Consider the following 14,842-nt stretch of genomic DNA (forward strand, 5'->3'; position numbering starts at 1 on the left):
TATGGCATTATACAGGAAGTCTCTTGAGAATCCAGAAGGTAGGTCAATTACGTCTGTATTTTTAGTGCAGCGTTTGCAGCGTGTCCTTGCAATTCCTATCCCTTTCTTTATAACAGTGTCTCTTTGTCTAATGAGCCCCATCTGCAGCGTGCATCTCTAACAAAGAGTACCACTTTGTTTTAGCTTTCTGGAAGGAGATTGCAGACGAGTTTTTTTGGAAGAAGCCAGCCACCGGACCAGTGCTGCAGTACAACTTTGATGTGACAAAAGGGAGCATATATGTCAAATGCATGGAGGGAGCCAAAACAAATATGTGCTACAATGTCTTGGACAGGCATGTGATGGAGGGGAACCTCGGTGAAAAGGTTGCCTATTACTGGTAAGCAACGACATGCGCCCCCCCTCGCCCCAGAGTGAATGATGGCTTTGATTGGACATACTGCCCAGAGTTATGCCAGGTATTCCAGTCAGTAACAACTGCTGTGTCCCCTGTGTCGACCCCAGTGCGCCAAAACAAACCTCTGTTAGTAGCAACACAGTGTCAGCACTTCAATCTTCCTCGTGTCAGAATCAAAAGAGGACATTTACAAGGAGATTTCCCAGAGTTATACTTAGTATAATACAGAAGCCAGCTTCTATTTGAATCTTCCCCTACAATCCAATATGAGATCTGTTTTCAGATTTCCAAAAATAACTAATCTAAACTAAACTGCTGCTTGCACTACACTTAAAGGCTTCACTTTATATTGTGTAGACATTACATTGCAGCACATATTTGTCCTGTCAACTGAAGAAGCTTAGCAAACACAAAATAGTTGTTCTGCAAGCTCAGCGGTATAGGGGTTCAGTGGAACCGGGCTCACTGGCATCGTCACCCACACCGCTGTCTTTATGCTGTCTGCACTACAGCAAAGCACTTATATAATATATCTGCTCAAGTGTTTGCCATGGAGGTTTCAGTACACCGTACAAGGAGAATATAGTCATGTTGATGTTATCAGTGAGCACATGGCTTGTTTTGACCACCAGTTAAACACTTGGAGGACTTGAGCTCCCCCCTTGTCCAAACATAATATTGAGAAACTGTCTTCAGTGGTATATACAAATATACAGACACCGAAATATATTTTATAATCACTTATTACTTGTTACACTAATACATAGGGATCAGTAGATGTTTTAATAAAAAACGTAATTACTTTAGCGGAGCTGTCTGCAAAATTGCACTCAATTAACAATTCAAACCAACAATTAAAAATAAGAATTAGAGAGACAGAGTCCCATAGTAGGGTTTTTATTTAAAATAATCATTATTTTAAGACGTTTTGACGATTATATGGTTTAATATACAAGATTTTTCAGGTTCCAACTAATTTTCCTTAAGCGTTCAATGTGCAAATCATTGAAGGAGAGCTCACATCTTTTTTTTTTTTATGAGTGTGCATTATATGGCTGTAGGTTTCATAGGCAGTGTGATATGTGATATCACAGCGGGATTTTATGTTCCCCACTATTTGTGTAGACAATAATTTCAATATGACAGTGAGGTCAAACCCACAGAAAACTGCATAAAATAGAAGACCACATAAAATAAACCTAAGAAAATGTCAAGTAAAAGACTGAAATTATTGATATATATCTATGAAAACAATACAAAGCAGTGGTAATCATACATTATATTTTATACAATGAACTAGCATGCTGTCAACACTAAGATATTTTATAATTAAAGCATCTGCAGCTTAAAGCAGTTTCACCATGTTTGGGTCTATAAAGAAGTCACGTTCCGAGTCCTAAAATGTGAAGTGATTTATAAGTGACAACAAAACTATTTTAAAAAACAATTCTCAGACAGTGCAAAGACTGAGAAGTGGAGTAAAGTGCTCAGCTTATTTCTTTAAGACATAAGTAGGACTGGTTTTGAAAGAGTGACAGCTGTCAAAGAGCTTTTTTTTAGAAACACTTGAGAAAATCTTATTACAGCAGTCAAAAGGCATGTGGTGGATTTTAAAAACATTGTTTGTGTGCTCTCTAAGTCATGTATTACCTATCATGTTGTTGTATATACGTTTAAAAGTTCACACTTTTAGTTTTCAGATAAAAAAAACTCATGCTATAAATTCTATAACACATTTCATATTGAAATGTAAGGTTTTCAACACATTTTTTGCTTAATGCACCTTTTAAAAAATAATGAAATGAAAGATTATTTTGTAATTCAAACAGAGTAATGTAAAAAAGTTGAACTAAAAAGGTCCAAGAATTGAGCCCTGGGGAACTCCACGCATGATTTGGGTTTGCCCAGATAAACATTTCCCAGAATACTCAGGGAAGTAGGAGTTAAAAGACTACGGGCATTGAGCAGAGGTCTTTAGCATTTAGTGTTAAATCAATAGCTGTTACATGTATGATTGCAGAGTTTCATCACTGCAGTCCATTATTTCACCATTCCCAGCCTGGTGATAAGGTCAGTGCCAGGTTGTTGCATTGCTTTGGCTTCATCTCCCATACCACAGGCTTCTTACCATGCTATCTGCTGGCCTGTGGCTCACACTGCCACATAAATAAATGTCCTGACAAGCATCCAAACCTAATATAGATCCAGCAGAACCAGGAACAGGTTATCTCCCCTGTGAACTCACAGAACTCAAATGACTCTTGAATGAAATGACCGGTGTTACGCAGCTTGTTACCGACACATATATACAGAATCTGAGTTTTTTTTTTTTTTTAAATGCAATTACAGATTTGATATTGTTTCTTCTCTTGCGCATTGTCTTCTCAGGGAAGGAAACTCACCTGACCATCACATGACCATCACGTACCGCCAGCTGCTGAGCCATGTCTGCCGCTGCGCTAATGTGCTCAAGCAAATGGGTGAGAACCGGGCGCCATCTTCATTTACAGACGATTAAACGTCCAAACGACGTTAATTAAACTTTAATAAACTGTATCCCTCATTTGAGGACACATTGGAAAAACACATTACCTGCATTTAATCCATCAGTTTGTACACGTGAAGAGCAGTGGGCAGTCACCCAGACGTTTGGAGGGTTAGGGTACTTTAGCCTTGGATGTAGGGGAATTTAAACCAATGACCTGACAAATATGCACTGATCAGCCATAACATTATGACCACTGACAGGAGTGCTTAATAACATCGACCATCTTGTGACAATTCAATGTTCTGCTGAGAAACTTTTGGACTTGACATTTATGTGGATGTTACTTAGACATGTAGCACCCACCTAGACCAGACTAGACACCCCCACCCCATAGCAATGACACTCCTTGATGGCAGCAGCCATCCCCAGCAGGATGCAGCCTGACACAGGCACACACACAGAAAAAGCTTTAGGAACAACTAAAAAAAAAAAAACATGAAGAATAGCACAAGGTGTTGACCTGGCCTCCAAATTCACTAGATCCCAAACTGATCAAGTATCTGTGGGATAGAGGACCAAGGCAAGCCAAGAACCACTAGCAACATCCTCAGAACAGAAAAGAATACATAAGCCTGTATTCTGTATCCTTAATATATGAAAATATACAGTAACTGATGCAAAAGTGTCATCTAAGTTCAAGGGTCTGTGCTTGGCTGATGTTTTCTGTGAAGATGATAATGCATGCCATTACTCAACAGATATAGATCCATACAGTATGTGGACGTGCAGAGTACATCACCTGGCCCGTGTCCAGCATCACTATCATTGTTGAACCCGAGTGGAGACATGGCTCGAGATGCAAATGGTTTTGGAATTCAACCCTTCAAAATTAGAAAACCATAAACGCCTGTTTCTTTTTTTTATTAAGGTGTGAAGAAGGGAGACCGGGTGTCCATCTACCTGCCCATGATCCCGGAGCTTGTCTACACCATGCTGGCCTGTGCCCGGATAGGTGCCATTCACTCCATCGTGGTGAGTATTTTGATGAAGCGCCTCATTCAACAGCTTCACAGGATTTAAAATGTATTAGGTAGACACTGTAGGTCTCCTACAGTGTCATTGCTATGGGGTGAGGGTGCCTGGTCTGGTCTAGGTTCAAGTCCAAGTTGGAAGTTTGTGCTACAGCTGGCTACCATCTTTCTCTGAATCATAGGAAATGCCGCCATTCTTTCACCTCCAGTCATTTTTGCAGACAATCAACAAAACCAAAAGAAAACATCAGCTGAAACTCTTTCCTCTGTTGGTGCAGACTGCCCTGCTCCAGTAGTTATCAGCTGCATTCTGTGTGCACGCTCACAGCACCTGCACCTAATATGTAGGTCAGACATTTACTGGCAGCTTCCAGCTTGGGTAGGAATCAGAGTCGGTGTAATTTTGCAAGCAAGCCAACCCTATTTTAGGCATTTAACCTTGATCTTCCATGCAAAGGTTAGTGGCCCTGTTATTAACATCTCCAGGCAGCAGCTCCAAGAGGGGATCTTTTTATGACTTGCAAAGGCCTGTTTTTGGCAGACTTGAGTGTAAGCGACCTTGCCTGTGCCTGGTCATGGTTGTCTATCGTCCAACTCCTGAGTTTTTTTACTATATTAGACGTTGCCAAGGCTCAGAAACACGACGATCTCTGGGATAGCGCCAGTCTGTTGGATTCTCATGTGACTGTTATGAATAAGCTTGGCATAAAATTCAATCATAGATGGAGCCAGGCGGGGACAGCCAACGCCTGTCGTGCTGAGTCCAGAGTCAGTGACATTTTGCTGAGTCCTCAGCGACCTGGCTCAGAATGCTGCCGTCAACACTGAAACTTTATGCTCTGTGAACTATTAACCTTGGCCAGATAACAAGCGTCTGGCGAGAGTCGCAGCAAACGGCGATCATATAAAAGAGCAATTAATAGAAGTCTGGTTCATTATGTAAGATTAAACAAGGTTACTGGTCTATAAATGGCGACGAGAGGGAACAGCATGCACCGTCACTGTGTACTGTAGTGTTTTTCAGTTATATGGAGCATTTCCATATACACCCATAACATTATAGGAGTGGTGAATAACATTGACCATCTTGTGACAATACAGTGATCTGCTGAGAAACATTTGGACCTGGCATTCATTCATTCATTCGACATGTAGAACCCACCTAGACCAGACCAGACCAGAGATCCCCACCCCATAGCAATGATGATCCTTGATGCAGCCTGACACAGACACACAAAAAAACAGTTTAGGAACAACCCAAAAAAACATGAAGAACAGCACAAGGTGTTGACCTGGCCTTCAAATGCACTAGATCCCAAACTGATCAAGTGAGATGATCCACAGAGGCCCCTCCCCTCAATTCATAGACCCAAAGGCCCCAACTAACAACATCCTGTTGCCAGACACCATAGGACACCCTCAGAAGGCCCATGTCCATTCTCTGATGAGTCACAACTGTTTTGGAGGCACAAGGGAGACCTACACAATATTAGTGGTCATAATGTTAAGCCAGATCAGTGTATTGTTAATCTCATTGCTTTGGTTTCTATAGCCAAAAGCTTCATCATTTTGTTTTTAGAAAGTGAGTTCCCAAAAGAAACAGGTAGCAAACCTTTCTGACCATGGTTTGCTCTAAAGACTAGCTGGTGAAAATAGTAGAGCATTCATTACGCTAAAAGGGCGTACACTCAGGGAGAGATAAGCAGCAGTGTGGCAACGAGAAACCATGAAATGTTAATGAAATTCAGAGATTGTAGCTATGATATGTGGAAAAGATAAAGTGGTCAGGTACAGAGTTGCACTACAGAGTCAAATTTGAGGCCTCTCCGTATGGTAACGACCGACAGAGATGACTAAGTTGTGATGCAAATACAAAGTCTTGGTTCCTAACAACTAACTGACCATGCTGATATTGAGCTGATTGGAGCTTTTTGGTCAACTCATATGGGGCGGCGAAGTTTTGGCAGTAAAACTTTACAGGAAAACATCGCTAAAGAGTCAAGTATTGTTATGATTAGCCGGTGGAGACCAAAAATAGACTCAATGGTGGGTGAATATTAGTCATTAAACCATCTGGTCAGCAGAAACACAGCTCTGAGTAAATGCTGACAGGGCTCAACGTCAGCCAGATGTGTAAATAAGCATCTGTTGGTTGCTGTTAACAAGTTAATATGTCAGATTTGAGTTCACAGCGGGTTTATGCCGCCTCCCAGTGGCTAAAGATGTATTCGCCAAGATGTTGAGTGAGATAATTTGGCATGTATTAATATATAAAATGTGTATTTATACTTGTTTGCATTTTCAGTTCGCAGGTTTCTCCTCCGAGTCTCTGTGCGAGAGGATCATGGACGCACAGAGCTGCGTACTGGTGACGGCAGGTAGGACCAGCAGTGAAGCGTTAGAGCATTACAGCATCTGACGTGTTGGGCCTTTTTTATATCTATCTATCTGTTCCTCCCTCCATCCCTTTCCACAGATGGTGTTTACAGAGGAGAGAAGCTGATCAACCTGAAGCAGATTGCAGACGAGGCTCTGGAGAAGTGCAGGGAAAAGTAAGCCCCCCCTCCCTCCACAAACACCTCCACCACCACTCAACACTTCTCAGCAGCCTCTTTTATTTACTCTAGCCGCTGCCGGTAATAGGACTCACTGGAACATGAGTCACTGGACACACACAGGCAGTGCAATCAGCTGTTATCAGAGATGCTGGAAACAAACACAAAAAAAAAAAAAAAACACACTGCTGCTGCTGCTGCTGGGATTTTACATTACGAGGTTGCCGGGCAACGTGGAGCGGTTAGATTCATTAGGGATGCCCAAGCTGCTCATCTCCCGTGGCAACATGAGCCTAGGAGGGACATGAGGAGCACAGCATGCTTGGAAGGCATTATGAGTATCAGGGGTACAGATGTGACCATGTATGTTTTACCTTTAAATACTTAGATTTGTTATGCAAAACAATGTTAAAACACGACTATTTTACAAACTTTTTGCTTTTTTTTGTTTCCAAATACTTCACCTGTTCTTTCAGGATATTTATATGACTTAATTTCATATTATGTACTATATTTACATAATGACAACACTGATTTTCTCCATATTTCACTTGTTCTATCATCTACTCTTACTGACATAACTAAGATTGAGAATTACAGTTGATAAAAATGCAGAAAAGACAAGAAACAATGCCCATAAAACTTAATTTTAAATAAAAATAATTATAAATGTTGGCTCCATATGAGAACTAAGATATGACCCAAAGCCTAATATATATATATATATATTTTTAAATTTCTTGGAAGTTATTAACTCGTGAAGCCAGTAGCCACTAAATAAAGTTCTTACCCTTTTACTGCCACTTACGTCTCTTATTTTTTTCCCCACAGAGCGTCGTCCAGCGTCACCAAATGCCTCGTCATCAAGCACCACGCTCTGAGGACAAAAAGCGGAGCTGCGTGCAATAAACTACAGGTACACATGTGAGGAGAATGACACAGCTGCATTTTTAAAGCAACTGTTTTGCATTGGGAGATTTTAAATGTCCAAATTAAACAGAACAATGTAAAGTAGAATAAAATACATTCATATTTTCTATTATCTGTGCAAGTTTTTTTGTTTTTCACATTTAAATCAAATTGCAACAATGAAATGCAATATAACTCTTGCCTTTAACTACATATGAAGCTGTATATTTTCTGCATTTTTAGGACTTCTTTTAATTTAGGCAAATAAAAAAAGTCACATGATTGACAAGGAGTATGGAGTATGCTACAGTGCTCTATAAATTATGTGAAACCTGCACCTAGCTACCAAAAATGTTGCCCTCCACGGGAGAATACTGTATTTGCATGTTAAATAAGGAACTTAAAGGGGAATTACAGATTTTTACAACCTGGGCCTTATTTCTGGCATAAAATACGATCATTTACTCACCCATATAACCTTGGTGTTATTTGGAGTCGTTCGGACGATATTTATATCTGCGTATATCCATATAGTGGGAGTGACTGGGGCACCGAAATGCAGCCTCTAAATAACGCATTATCTGCTGCGAAACTCGTTCATTTCACCAATATTTTGTTTTCCAGACTCAACGGGGAATAGCACTAGTGTACGATAACAAAATATTGCGTTATTTAGAGGCTGCGTTTCGGTGCCCCAGTCACTCCCACTATATGGAAATACACGGATCTAAATATCGTCCGAATGACTCCAAATGACACCAAAATTATATGGGTGAGTAAACGATCGTATTTTATGCCAGAAATAAGATCCAGGTTATAAAAAAACGGTAATTCCCCTTTAAGAAACCGCTGGACTGTCTGGAAGTGCATTGTTATATTGCAGAAAACATTTCAATGAATCTTCTTTTATGTACATGCAAAAACACCAGAGGTTAGAAGTCAGATTTGGCTTTTTTGGGGCTGATAGTGAACAAGTATTCTTGTCATGCATTTTATTTTACACATCCTCATACCTTGCAGCATCTACATTTCCCTCATTAGGAGAAACATTTTTTAAGGTCTTTCCATCTATAATTCTTAAACCTATAAGAAGAGTGTAAGGCTGCATCCAAGGCTAAAATAATTAAAAACAAAAAAAATAAATTAGCTCCAAATATTGCCCCAAAGTCAATTACAGTCAAAATTGGCATCTTTGCTGCCAGTTTTTTTTTTGTTTGTTTGTTTGTTTTTGGCACACTATGTGAGCAGCTGTAATGGGAGGGCTGATGTGTTGGATGTGCTCCCTGTCCTCCTGCTTCATTCAGACCCCCTGGGACTCGGAGCGTGACGCGTGGTGGGATGAGGTGATGAGAGACTCCCCCGAAGAGTGCGAACCAGAGTGGCTGGACGCTGAGGACCCGCTGTTCATCCTCTACACCAGCGGCTCCACTGGCAAACCCAAGGTGACACACAGAGATTTTTACGTATTTTTATAGTACAGTTCATAAAAAACAAAATAATGAAAATATCCTGTAATGACGTTAACCGTGCCAGCTTTGCTACCTGCAGGGAAATACTGCAAATTAATGGTTTTATTTCCCGCGCTAAGAGGCATGAATGCTAGGAAGTTATCAGTTCTCTGCAAGCGCCGTAACGGCATTTATATTTTGTGTGTTTTTATGCAGAGCACAGCATCTAATAATATGAAATCCTTTCTATGTCTCGCTCTCTCAGACACGTTTCCATTATTTAAGAGGATGCTTCAATCTTCAATATAACATTTAATCGCTCAGATTGTGTCCCCAAAAGAAAGTCAGTTCCCCACAGTGTGACGGTATAAACCGATTTATGTCCACGCAACATACGGTGGATATAAAAAGTCTACATACTCCTGTTATATTCCAGGTTTAGGAGTAAAACTAAAACTTTGCTGAAGCACATTTTGATTTTATTACATCTGTGGTTAGGGTTAGGGTTTCAATATCTGTCCACTCCTCTTTGCAAAAAAAGCCTTCAAATCTCTCAGATTGCGAGGGCATCCCCCGTGCACAACCCTCTTCAAATCACCCCAACAGATTTTCAGTTGCATCCAGGTCTGGGCTCTGGCTGGGCCGTTAAAAAAACTGTCATGTTCTTCTGGTAAAGTCATTCTTTTGCAGATTTCGATGTATGCTGTCGCTTTTGTGCCGAATTATAAAGTTCCTCTTCATTTCCTGCTTTCTAGCAGAAACCTGAAGGTTTTGTGCCAAATTTAATCGATATGGAACTGTTCATAATCAATTCCACCTAACATATAACGCCCCAGTTCCCTAAAGCATGATGCTGCCACCACCATGCTTCACATCTTTTTGGGTTACGTCCAGTATTGTTTTCGCGTACCTATGGAGCTTCTGGGACACTTCAACTGCGTTTCTGCAAAATGCAAGCAGTGAAAGGCGTCCGTCTCGCCGTCCCACCCCTGCAGCCCAGACATCTGAGGAATACGGGAGATTGTTGTCACATGTTCAACACAGTCAGTACTTTCCAGAAATTCCTGCAGCTCCTTTGATGTTGCTGTAGACCTCTTGGCAAGCCTCACTGACGTGTTTTCTTCTGGTCTTTTCATCAATTCTGGAGGGACGTCCAGCTCAGTTCTTTTCTCCACTTGATGATAACGACTGTCTTCACTGTGTTCCTTGATATATCTAAAGCCTCAGAAGTTCTTCGGTACCCTTCTTCTAACTACTACCTTAACTTTTAGTGTAAGATGTGACTAAGAAAATGAAAAGTCTAGTAGAACAGTTGAACTTTGTCAGGGGTTAAACTTTAAATGATGGAATCTTGTCTTTTTGCTTTCTGTTCTCCGCTCTCTCTCTCTGCGTTGATCGATAATCTCCTCCTTCAAGTCCCTGCCCTTTGTGTCCTGCACAGGGTGTTCTCCACACCATCGCCGGATATCTGCTCTACACGTCGCTGACCTTCAAGTACGTCTTCGACCATCACCGCGACGACGTCTACTGGTGCACGGCCGACATCGGCTGGATCACCGGCCACTCCTACATCACCTACGGCCCCCTCGCCAACGGTGCCACGAGTGTTCTGGTGAGTCAAATCAATATCACGCAAGGGTGAATTTAATCACCAGTGCCTCTAGCTGGAGCAGAAAAAACATGTGTGTTATATGTGGTTTTTTTTTCCAGTTTGAAGGAATCCCAGTCCACCCTCACGTCGGTCGCTTCTGGGAGATCATTGAAAAGTATAAAGTGACCAAGTTCTACACAGCTCCTACAGCCATACGCATGCTGATGAAGTACGGACGGGAACCGCTGCAGAAGTAAGTGGATGCATGAGAAATGTTTTGACGAGGTTAATGCAAAAGCTGCAGGAGGAGTTTCTTCTTATGCAACATTTACCTCAGTTGAGAAGAAACCCCATGTACACCGATCAGCCACAACATTAGAACCACTGTCAGGAGAAGTGAATAACATTGACCATCTTGTGACAATTCAATGTTCTGCTGGGAAACTTTTGGACCTGGCATTCATTCATGTGGATGTTACTTAGACATGTAGCACCAACCTAGACCAGACCAGACACCCCCACCCCATAGCAATGACACTCCTTGATGGCAGCAGCCATCCCCAGCAGGATGCAGCCTGACACAGGCACACACACAAAAACGGTTTAGGAACAACTAAAAAAAAACATGGAAAACAGCACAAGGTTTTGACCTGGCCTCCAAATTCACTAGAAACTGAACAAGTATCTGTAGGATGATCCACAGAGGCCCCTCCCCTCAACCCACAGGACCCAAACGCCACCACAGGACACCCTCAGAAGGCCCATGTCCATTCTCTGATGAGTCACAACTGTTTTGGAGGCACAAGGGAGACCTACACAGTATTAGGAAGGTGGTCAACAGCATAAAGATGCAGTCCGAGTTATCTGAGGGATAATAATTTCTTACATTCTTCAGGTACGACCTCTCCAGCCTGAGGATTCTGGGTACCGTGGGCGAGCCGATCAACCCGGAGGCGTGGCAGTGGTACCACGGGGTGGTCGGTCAGGGCAGATGTCCCGTGGTTGACACTTTCTGGCAGACAGAGACGGTAATAAACGCACACGTGATCAGCTGTACAGTCAGAGACACAGAGACATGCTTGGTGAGGTTCGGACAATATTTATTCTTTGACTTACCGTCAAGTTCTTTCTGTTTCTCTTGCAGGGAGGTCACGTCTTGACTCCTCTTCCTGCAGCGACGCCCCTGAAACCAGGCTCTGCTGTAAGAGACATCTCCTTCATATTCATATTTAAATGTAAATGTAAATCATTTGTGGGGCAGCAGAAAAAGACTCCCAGACTCCCAAAGACTAAATGTAACTTGGGGCCATCATTTGATAGAGGTTATCTGTAAAACACTGACAGATTTAGCTTTTTTTCCCCAATCTTCTTTAACTCCAGATAGTCTATCACTTCATTCAATAGTCAAGATCAGTCTCGGTGCCAGGAGGCTTACAAACTATCCCCAGAATTCCCATCAAAGGGTCTAAATCAAGGAGTCTGAGGAAAAACTTTCGACAGGAAGACAGAAAAATATTTCTAAAGTAATCTGATATCCTCCTACAGCTCCAATATACAGTAATGATGCTGGTGCACGCCTGCAATGAGAAGTCAGGCGTCTCAGTTGATTGTACATTTTGGATATAGCTTCTTTACATTGTGGGTCTTGTTTTAAGGAAGTTTGAGATCCTTTTTTTTACCGTGATCCCGGTTATGAATCGCTGAAATAAAGAAATCTCACATTAAATCTACTATTTCAGACGTTTCCTTTCTTTGGAGTGGAGCCCACGATCCTCAACGAGCACGGAGAGGAACTGGAAGGAGAGGCTGAGGGTTATCTGGTGAGTTTGGGTTTTCAGTGCAACCTTATATTTCGCTGCATGGACAACTACTTTGACTTGTGTTGTTTTTTTATTTTATTTTACATTCTTTTAGTCACTTTTGTTTGCTGGAGTTACTTATCTTGGCTTGGGTTGTTGCAGGTCTTCAGGCGGCCATGGCCAGGAATAATGCGCACAGTGTACGAAAACCACGAGCGCTTTGAGAACACTTACTTCAAGAAGTTTCCAGGCTTTTACGTGACTGGTGACGGTGAGGCACAGATATCAGGCCAAATGTTTTAGTACCATAAGTGTACATGTTGATTTCTTGCTGAAATACCAGAGTACCTCTCAAGGGGGTAAAAAGAAAATACTCTTTTGGGGGTTATGCAACTTGTTTTCTCCTCTTGCAGGCTGCAGGCGGGATAAAGACGGCTATTACTGGATCACAGGGAGAATAGACGACATGCTGAATGTGTCAGGTACTGTGCTGTCACTGGAAATCTTCAAAAAAGCATAAAACGACAACAAAAACGGTTATTTTTAGCCTGTTATGCAGCTTTAAAATATGTACACGCCTCCGTAAAGAGTGTGTTCATCCTGTTCTCACATTCTGTCACTCATGACTTTGCGTTGTCATTGTTGTTTTTTTTTGTTTTCTTTCCTCCTCCTCCTCCAGGCCACCTGATGAGCACGGCGGAGGTGGAGGCGGCTCTGACGGGGCACCCGGCTGTGGCGGAGGCTGCAGTGGTGAGCCGACCTCACAAGGTGAAGGGAGAGTGTCTCTACTGCTTTGTCACGCTCAAGGACAGCAGGGAGTTCAACCGCACGCTGGTGGAGGAGCTCAAGAGACTGGGTGAGGCTCTGAGTCAGGTGGCTTTGAATCAGCTTTATAGGGAAACTATTTGTTAAGGGTGGATTTTTATATTAATTTAATGTAAGACTCAGTTTTTCTTTTATATGAAATGTGATCCAAAATCTATTATCCATTATAGAGCAGTGGTCATTCTTATTTGTGTATCTATCTTATATTACAGTATCTATAACTCATCTATTTGTGTGCACACCGATCAGCCATAACATTATGACCACTGACAAGCGACGTAAATAACATTGACCATCTTGTGACAATACAATGTTCTGCTGGGAAACTTTTGGACCTGTCATTCACTCATGTGGATGTTACTTAGACATGTAGCACCCACCTAGACCAGACCAGGCACCCCCACCCCATAGCAATGACACTCCTTGATGGCAGCAGCCATCCCCAGCAGGATGCAGCCTGACACAGGCACACACACAAAAACAGTTCAGGAAAACAACTGCACAAGGTGTTGACCTGGCCTCCAAATTCACTAGATCCCAAACTGATCAAGTATCTGTGGGATGCACTGGAACAAGCCTGATCCACAGAGGCCCACAGACACCACAGGACACCCTCAGAAAGCCCATGTCCATTCTCTGATGAGTCACAACCATTTTGGAGGCACAAGGGAGACCCACACAATATTAGGAGGGTGGTCGTAATGTTATGCCTGATCAGTGTACATCTGTACACAGTGAAAAACGTCTTTGACTTGAAGCGAACAGTTTGGGCTCTCTCTTTGCTGACTCCTGTTTTTTCTTCTCAGTGAGAGAAAGAATCGGACCAATCGCCACGCCAGACTTCATCCAAAACGCCCCAGCGCTCCCTAAAACCCGATCAGGTAACTTACTCAACGACTCTTTTTAACCCAGCATCCTCCTGCTCCTCCTCCTCCTCCTCCTCCTCTGTAACAACTGTCTCCCCGTCCTCTTTCAGGTAAGATCATGAGGCGAATCCTCCGGCAGATCGCCCGTAACGAGGAGGACATGGGCGACCTCTCCACGCTGGCCGACCCCAAGGTGGTGGAGGTGCTGTTCAGTCACAGATGTGAAGCTGCAGCCTGAACAAACCTCCTCCATCTCTCTCTCTCTCTCTCTCTCTCTTCTAACTATGCAACACATATGAAGGCAATCACAAACTGCTAATTCTGGATCAACATCTGAGTGATGTTTTCAGCACTCTTTGACTGAATGACGGGGCTGGGATCAGAAACATTATGCCACTGACACGTTTAGATTGTGATTTTATTGTATGCGAAGGAAACTAAAATAGAAGATTGTTGTAATATTTGTGTAGATGTGCTGATAACGAGGCTGCCGGTGGTTTGCGTTTGGGCCAAAACGTCACACACACACGGAGGAAGAAGTAAATCCTTCTTGATGAATATTGTTTGGCTTATGATGTATATTTTAAATCTGTGATATATTTCCATGACCTGAGAATAAAGTGCTGATTCCCATCTGTTGCTTTTGTTCTTTTAACCTCCAAGCACAGCGGTGGATTAATGCCCTCATGTGGCAGGAATCACGCTCTGCAGCTGCTGCCTGACAATTTACTGTAAAAGCCTCTCTACCTTTTGTTGTGAATGCTGCTTTGATGATGTGATCTGTGCAGCAGGGGGCAACGATTATGGGAGACCAAAAGAAAAGGCTGTTTTATCTTAAGGGCAGTGCATTCTTTTGAAATTACAAGCATGGATACAAGCAAGGAGGGAAAAATATGTTGTTTTGGGAGATTAGATCGCAGCAGGTTGCTTTGA

At 42.3% G+C, this 14,842-nt stretch overlaps 1 protein-coding gene across 1 annotated transcript; it reads left to right on the forward strand.

The window, feature by feature from the left end:
- Positions 1 to 14,502, forward strand: acss2l (acyl-CoA synthetase short chain family member 2 like). Its single transcript, XM_084546110.1, has 18 exons — positions 1 to 38; positions 184 to 379; positions 2,786 to 2,877; positions 3,814 to 3,917; positions 6,222 to 6,294; positions 6,393 to 6,468; positions 7,303 to 7,387; positions 8,685 to 8,822; positions 10,270 to 10,440; positions 10,539 to 10,672; positions 11,315 to 11,447; positions 11,564 to 11,620; positions 12,159 to 12,239; positions 12,381 to 12,489; positions 12,632 to 12,700; positions 12,898 to 13,074; positions 13,850 to 13,924; positions 14,020 to 14,502. Exons 1-18 carry the CDS (start codon positions 2 to 4, stop codon positions 14,145 to 14,147), a joined length of 1,935 nt encoding a protein of 644 aa, XP_084402236.1. The 5' UTR covers position 1; the 3' UTR covers positions 14,148 to 14,502.
- The last annotated feature ends 340 nt before the right edge of the window (positions 14,503 to 14,842 follow it).

The sequence above is a fragment of the Chelon labrosus genome (assembly GCF_963514085.1).
Source record: "Chelon labrosus genome assembly, chromosome: 6".
Lineage (NCBI taxonomy): Eukaryota > Metazoa > Chordata > Actinopteri > Mugiliformes > Mugilidae > Chelon > Chelon labrosus.